Source organism: Salvia hispanica, chromosome 6 (genome assembly GCF_029641045.1).
Source record: "Salvia hispanica isolate PSC_SH4W2 chromosome 6, Shi_PSC_v1, whole genome shotgun sequence".
Lineage (NCBI taxonomy): Eukaryota > Viridiplantae > Streptophyta > Magnoliopsida > Lamiales > Lamiaceae > Salvia > Salvia hispanica.
The window spans coordinates 33,414,517-33,422,148 of record NC_142697.1 but is presented as its reverse complement, the minus strand read 5'-3'; the positions used below and the strand labels follow the sequence as shown (position 1 = coordinate 33,422,148).

Genomic DNA, 7,632 nt, shown 5'->3' with positions numbered 1-7,632 from the left:
GTCGAACATATAAATTTTTCATTTGGTAATTATACCAAGCGTTCAATCCAACCAAGTGTAAATTGTCTTCATTTGTTATTTAACTTACTCCATGTCTTGTAGCTAAAGTAACAAACAAAGTATCCTTCACATAATACTTATGGAAAATTTTTGTGGATAAGGAATTGAGTTGACCAAGTCTTGTGAGGTTACAAGAGCCAAGTATATTCAATTTGCACCAATTATATTGGTGTGTACATAAAGAGCGCAACCCAATTGAACAAGTAGCAACTTAGTAATAATGGAGGCATCTATCTTTTCTTTTGCTCTTTCATTCTTGTTACTAAATAGCTTTGCCCTCTCCTTATATTCTATCACCACAGATAAGCATGCACTTATTTCCTTCAAAAAGTCCATCACTTCCGACCCTTATGCTATCTTGAGCACCAATTGGTCGCAAGACACATCAATTTGTAATTGGATTGGTGTGTTGTGTGGCCTCAAACACCGCCGTGTCACTGCTCTCAGTCTCTCTGGCTACGACCTTGCTGGAACTGTTGCTCCACATCTCGGAAACCTAACGTTTCTAAGATATTTGGACATCAGCTCCAACAATTTCAATGGTTTCTTACCCTTTGAGCTCTCTAAACTGCGTCGTTTGAAGGTGATGAATGTGGGAGTGAATTCGTTCACCGGAGAAATACCAACATGGTTGGGTAGTTTACCTCAACTAGAGGAACTCCATATGTACACTAATAAGCTTAGTGGGTCCATACCACATGCTATTTTCAACATATCTTCCCTTAGAGATATTAGAATAAGAAATAATAGTCTTACAGGTTGGCTACCAAATGATATGTGCAACAATATTCCCAACGTCGAAATATTGTCACTCGCTCTTAACCAACTTGAAGGGCAAATTCCAACAAATATATGGAAATGCACACAACTTGAGACCTTGGAGTTAGCCTTCAACAATTTCAGTGGCAACATCCCACCAGAAATTGGGAGATTGAGCTATCTTAAATATTTGTACTTGGCATACAGTAGTTTTCAAGGTACACTTTTTTTACTCTTATACTCCCTCCGTCTGTCATTAATTGTCCATTGTGGTTCTAGCACGAGTTTTTAAAAATGTAAAGCAAAGTGAGTTGAAAAAATTAGTGGAATATGGGTTCCACTTTTGTATATTAGTTTAAGAGTAAAGGTCAATTTTGATCGTAAAAATATGACTAAAAAACGAATTTGGTCCAAAACATTCATTTTTTAAAAAACAGGTTCATAACAAATAAAACCCTTGTCAGAGTGGTCCTTTTTTTGACGGTTCCGTAAAAAAACTAACAGTCATGCCACTGTGCAATTAGCGTTGACCGTTAGTTTTTGACGGAACCGTCAAAAAAAGAACTACTTTAGCGACATTTTCATTTGTTATGGACTCGTTTTTCAAAAAGTGAATGTTTTGGGTTAAATTCGTATTGGTCTTATTTAGTACTAAAATTGACTTTTACTCTTAGTTATATAAATAAAATGTGAGTGAAATGTGAGACTCACTTACCATTTATGGTAAAAAGTAAAAGTGAATAATTAATAAGGGACAAATATGGCAAAAGTTGATAAGTAATAGGGGACGGGGGAGTATTTGCTTACAGAATTGATCATGATCTACACACCACAAAAGCTTATGCGCATATGATTGTTTATTATAATATTCCAGGTGGAATTCCAGCGGAATTAGGAAAACTTTCAAGACTAGAGATGTTAAGTATTGACAGTGCTTCTCTCTAACGGGAAATATTCCATCTCCAATCTTCAATATTTCTACTTTGGCATACTTGGGCTTAGCTGACAATAGGTTGTCTGGAAGTGTACCAATTTTCCACAATCTACCGAAGCTTGAGTATTTATTTCTTAATAATAACAAGTTTTATGTCAATCCCAAAATAGTTGCAAATGTATTCCTAATCTACATATGGAGTTAGTAAAATATGAGTCCTAAATTTATATATGTGTGGTCTATTAGTTAAAAATACGCTTTGTTCATTTTAGGCATGTTTTAGAATTCATGAAATTGTTATAATGAACTTTGAATGATATTATTCTTTTATCTACTACTATAACTTATTATATTAGTAAAAACTATTGCATATGCATAATATATGGAGTATTTCATTTGTTTTTTAAAAATATGAGTTTTTGCGAGAGTACTAGTTTTAATATACAATTGATATATAATTAGTGGATAGGGGACTCCACCTCATTAAAGATAAAAAAGGACTTTAATTTCAAATAGAATATTAATAATTTTAATTTTAAGGGATAGACTAAAATATAAATATTTCATAGTTGTAAAGGATAGAGGAGTGTATTATAGATTGGAGGGTTAGTTTTAATTTTCAATTTTTTAGAGCTTTCGATTATGTTTTCATTTTCATTTTTTTACAATTCCGTTTAGGACAAAATAGTATATTTGCATGAAATTGATCATCATTGATAGAATTGGGTTTTTTGCTACAATTAGTATTTTGCATAGAGAAATTGTTATAGGGGAGTATTTATCAACACTAACCTATAAACTCTCTCCAGTATTAAATGTATTAGCCCAATTAATATCTGCGCAAAATCAAATACAGTCCACAATTTATTCAAAAATATTGAATAATAAAGTTCTGCGCAAAAAGTTTTTGACAATTTATACAGTCCACAATTTATTTCCTTCGTTCCTTGTTAATGGAGGCGTTTCTTTTCGGCACTAAGATTAAGAATAGCGTGTCAAGTGAATGGTAAATAAAGTAAAAGTGATGAATTGAGAATAAAGTAAAAGAATTGATTATTTTTTGCCAAAAATAAAAATGACTCAATTAGTTTGAAACTTGCTAAAATAGTTAAATGACTCTATTTATATAAAACTTAAGGAGTACTTATTTTTCAAGATATCTTTACGTGACACATTTTTTGTAAACCAATGCACTAATATTTTGAGTAAAAACAATTTTAGGTTGGGCCGTAAGTGACATGTGTAGCAATATGCCTTACATCAAAGAACTTGACCTCTCCAAGAATCTACTTGAAGGGAATATTCCACCAAATATTTGGAAATGCAAACATCTTGAGATGTTGGGATTAGCGTACAACAATTTCGGAGGCAACATCCCTTCTGCAATTGGAAATGTGAGCACGCTTCTAGGAGTGGAGTTGTCCTACAATCACTTAACCGGTATACTAGATATGTCCTTTCGTACTATTGTTTATGATTGAGTAAATGTCAATTTTGGTTATAAACATATGATTAAAATACGAATTTGGCTTAAAACATTCACTTTTAAGAAATTGGTCCATAACAAATGAAGATGTTGTCAGAGTAGTCAAAGTAGTCCTTTTATTTACTGTTCCTTAAAAAAACTAATGGTCAACGCTAATTGCTAAGTGGCATGACCGTTAGTTTTTTTATGGAACCGTAAAAGAGGACTACTCCGATGAGGATTTCATTTATTATTAACATATTTTTCAAAAAGTGAATATTTTAAACCAAAATTGTCATGTGTTTAAAACCAAAATTGACCTTTACTGATTTCTTCACATTATTTATGTCTGCATATGGCAGGTGAACTGCCACAAGAGATTGGCAATCTACCAAAACTCCAATATCTGAATTTGTTCAACAATTCGTTATATGGATCCATCCCTTCTTCCATATTCAACATATCGACATTGTTAACCGTAGGAGCTTCAAACAATGATTTCTCAGGTGCTCTTCCTTCAGATTTAGGGAATTCACTTGTCGATTTTCAAATGCTTCTATTGGCTAATAACAAACTTAGTGGCCCAATTCCAAGCTCCATGACCAATGCTTCTAAACTAAGCTTCTTGGAGATTTCTGAAAACTCATTTAGCGGATATATACCCTATTTTGGTAATTTGAAGTTTCTAGAAGCACTTCTTTTGTCAAACAATAATTTGAGTGGAGCAGAATTCCCAACTCTTGAATTGAGATTTCTCTCTTCATTGAGTAATTGTCGGCATTTGCGGTACTTAGAAGTGTCAGGCAATCCACTGAATGGCATCCTACCCGCTTCACTTGGGAATTTTTCCTCATCTCTTGAGAATTTTGATGCATCAAACTGCAACATCATGAGTGTCATTCCCTTTCAAATAGGAAACTTAGGCAGTTTACTATTAATAGATTTGGCTATGAATCAGTTGCGTGGGCTCATTCCACCAACAATTGGGAAACTGAAGCAACTCCAAAGACTATATCTTGGTGGCAATCAATTGGTAGGGTCTATCCCTAACCAACTTTGCCAAATGAATCATTTGGGGGAGTTGAGCCTTGCTGGTAACATGCTTGTGGGTCCGATACCTGAATGATTGGGTGATTTTAAATCTTTGAGAGTCATTGACTTAGGCTCTAACAAATTGAATTCAACCATTCCTCCTAGCTTGTGGAATCTCACAGACCTTTTGACTTTGAGCTTGCCCTTTAATCGTTTGAGCGGTAAATTGTCATCTCAGCTTGGAAATTTAAAGTTGATAAACTCTTTGGATTTGTCATCCAATCAATTTTCAGATGATATTCCCAGCTCGATTGATGGTTGCCAAATGCTAACATTTCTTAACTTATCAAATAATTTGTTTAGTGGATCCATTCCTCAATCATTGGGAAGGGTTAAGGATTTGATTACGTTGGATTTTTCTTGCAATAATCTCACTGGATCAATACCTCTGTCCTTAGAAAACCTCCGCTTACTTGAAAATTTTAATGTCTCCGACAACAAATTGGAGGGGAAAATTCCAGATGGTGGTTGTTTTCGTAACTTCAGTGCTCTATCCTTTTCCCACAACTTAGCTCTTTGTGGTCCAAAAACATTTCAAGTTCCACCCTGCCCAGAAAATCATCATAGATCATGGTTAAAGAAACTTATGGTGTCATTAGTGATTTTAGCAGTCATCGTGGTGATTGTGACGCTTGTTCTCATCTGGATGCGTAAAAAGAAAAAAATAGCTCTCTCCACTGATATTTCACCACCAACGTTTGAGTGCAGAAGAATTTCTTACATTGAACTTGAACGGGGAACAAGTTCATTTAGTGAAACCAACCTACTTGGAAGAGGTAGTTTTGGTTCTGTATTCGAAGCAACACTTTCAGATGGGTTGAAAGTTGCAGTAAAAGTGTTCAACATGGGACTGCAAGAGGCATTAAGGAGCTTTAATTTGAAGCTACTATATTGAGTAGCATTCGACACAGAAACTTAGCTCGAGTTATTGGATGTTGTTCTAATATGGAGTTTAAAGCGTTGATTCTCACATACATGCCAAATGGGAGCTTGGCGAAATGGTTACATTCCAACATCCACGGTTTGGATCTTACACGGAGGTTGAAGATTGCAATAGATGTTGCAGCAGCCTTGGAATATCTTCACCATGGCTACACATTTCCAGTTGTTCATTGTGATATAAAGCCAAGCAATGTGTTGCTTAATGAAGACATGACTGCTCATCTTGCTGATTTTGGTATTTCCATGCTTTTTGATGGAGGGGAAGTTTTCATCCAAACACAAACAGTGGCGACCATTGGTTACGCAGCACCAGGTGAAACATGATGCTAATTTTTCAAACTTCAATTTCATCATCTATTAATGTTTTTCCTAACCCTAACAAATTACTAAATGCATGTGATACAATAAGAGTTTGGAATGGAAGGCAAAGTGTCAACAAAAGGTGATGTATTCAGTTTTGGGGTAATGCTGCTAGAGATGTTTACTGGGAAGAGGCCGACAGATGATATGTTCGGTGAAGAAAGGAGTTTAAAAGAGTGGGTAAGGGAAGCATTAGAACAAAATGCAACAACTCAAATAGTGGCGCCTGCCCTATTACCAATGGAAGATAAACATTTTTCTGCAAAGGTGCAATGTTTGTCGTCAATTTTTGAATTGGCAATGAAATGTTTAGCTGTTTCAGCAGATGAAAGAATCAACATGATTGAAGCATTATCTGCTTTGCACAAGATCTATGAAGCATTTGCAGCCGGTACAGAAAGGTGTCGGCCACGATATGACTTTCCTGTTACTACTCGCAATCATGGGGTTTGATTCTTGTATTATAGCATAGAGTATATCTTATCCATTCTGGTATTTCTACATTGAGTAATATGTATAATTCTTGTGGAACAATATTGTAACGACCCGCCCATCTAGGGTATAATAAATGCCGCGAGCGTTAACTAGGCAGACTTAAATGCATCAAAGATCATAGGCTAAGGTTCCATTTATAAAGGGATTTAACCAAAGCATTTAATGAACAATTAAATAGGAGAAGAATAATGCCTTAGCAAAGAAATCCAACAAAAGGTTATCGCAATAAATGCTCATCAGAGTTTCCAAAATAATTCCAACTGTTTCATCCCAACCAAAAGATAACAATTTTTCATAAAATAGCGGAAGCGATCAAGAGAGAAGTGAGGCTATGTATGGAGACACAGCGACACTTTAAGTACCAACAGATCATCTTATTATTTCCTACTCAACACCGCCGCCCGCTCGTCACCGCTCAACCTGCACATAGGGAAAACACATGCAGGGTTGAGTACTATAAACATACTCAGTGGACTCATGCCGAAAACAATTTTATCACAATTATAGTTATCATGCCATTTTCAAGTGTCCATCGGGGTTTTAACTTTAGAAAGACCCGAGGCACCAAAATATATTCTTTCTCAAATATCACGGTCGCGCAACCATTTTTTCACATCGACGTTTACCATATCCTCATTCTACATGACAAGGACTGCGGCCGCAATCCAGGTCACTAGACCGGCCGACCCGTACGCCAGCACTCGGTCTAACATTAGTGTACACTAACCCAAGTAGAGTTTGCGGCTCTACAAGGATCCGAATTCGATTAAATCAATAGTGGCATAGCCACGAGGGATAGGCACGACAAAACAAATCAAGGCATGATAACACATATCTCATTCTCATCAATATCAGTTTAGGACAATGTCCTTATTTTAAAAGAAAGCCCACCTCTTCGGCTTATCTCGAGAGTATTCTCTTCTCCTCGTTTATCACGTTGAGAGCGCAAAGTATCACCTTTAAATTAGGCATATCACAAATCAGTTTCAATCATTGATTTTAAATCATGCATGTCTCCCATATTTCCCTTTTTCCCATCGATTATTTTCAAAATCATCAATCAAAACCAAGGTATGATTAGCATATCATTCTTATTCAATGAACAACTCCAAATTCACCGTTATATCGTGTCACGCATGAGTGTTCCACACACACAACACACGTACACGAACACTACACATGTGCACGCACGCCGAGGTGTGCGCGCACACACACACACGGTCACATACACACACACATCCATGCATTCCAAAATTCATCAATTTAATTCCCCTTCACTCAATCTAAATGCATGTGGACTCAAGAACACCGATTGATCGGTAAAAGAAGAGGAGATCAATAATTAAAGTACCTTTTCCAAAAGAATGAACGGTAGAAACAAGTTATAGCCTTAATTCTTCAATAATCTCTTGAATTTCACTTGAATTCTTCTTAATTGATGAAGAAATCTTGAAGAAAACTTGAAGAAAATTTAGAGAGAGTGGGGAGAGAAGTTTCGAAAATTATGAGGAGTGGGAGGCGCCGG

General features: G+C 35.9%; 1 protein-coding gene across 2 annotated transcripts; it reads left to right on the top strand.

The window, feature by feature from the left end:
• Positions 1 to 255: 255 nt before the first annotated feature.
• Positions 256 to 6,187, top strand: LOC125203477 (putative receptor-like protein kinase At3g47110). Of its 2 annotated transcripts, XM_048101830.2 has the most exons (4): positions 256 to 1,037; positions 2,975 to 3,193; positions 3,581 to 5,565; positions 5,662 to 6,187. In XM_048101830.2, the coding sequence occupies exons 3-4, from the start codon at positions 5,256 to 5,258 to the stop codon at positions 6,063 to 6,065; spliced, it is 714 nt and encodes a 237-aa protein (XP_047957787.1). In that variant the 5' UTR covers positions 256 to 1,037; positions 2,975 to 3,193; positions 3,581 to 5,255; the 3' UTR covers positions 6,066 to 6,187. The 2 variants fall into 2 exon arrangements, with proteins under 2 accessions (XP_047957787.1, XP_088916245.1); XM_089060119.1 differs by lacking the exon at positions 5,662 to 6,187 and having other exon boundaries at positions 3,581 to 4,577.
• The last annotated feature ends 1,445 nt before the right edge of the window (positions 6,188 to 7,632 follow it).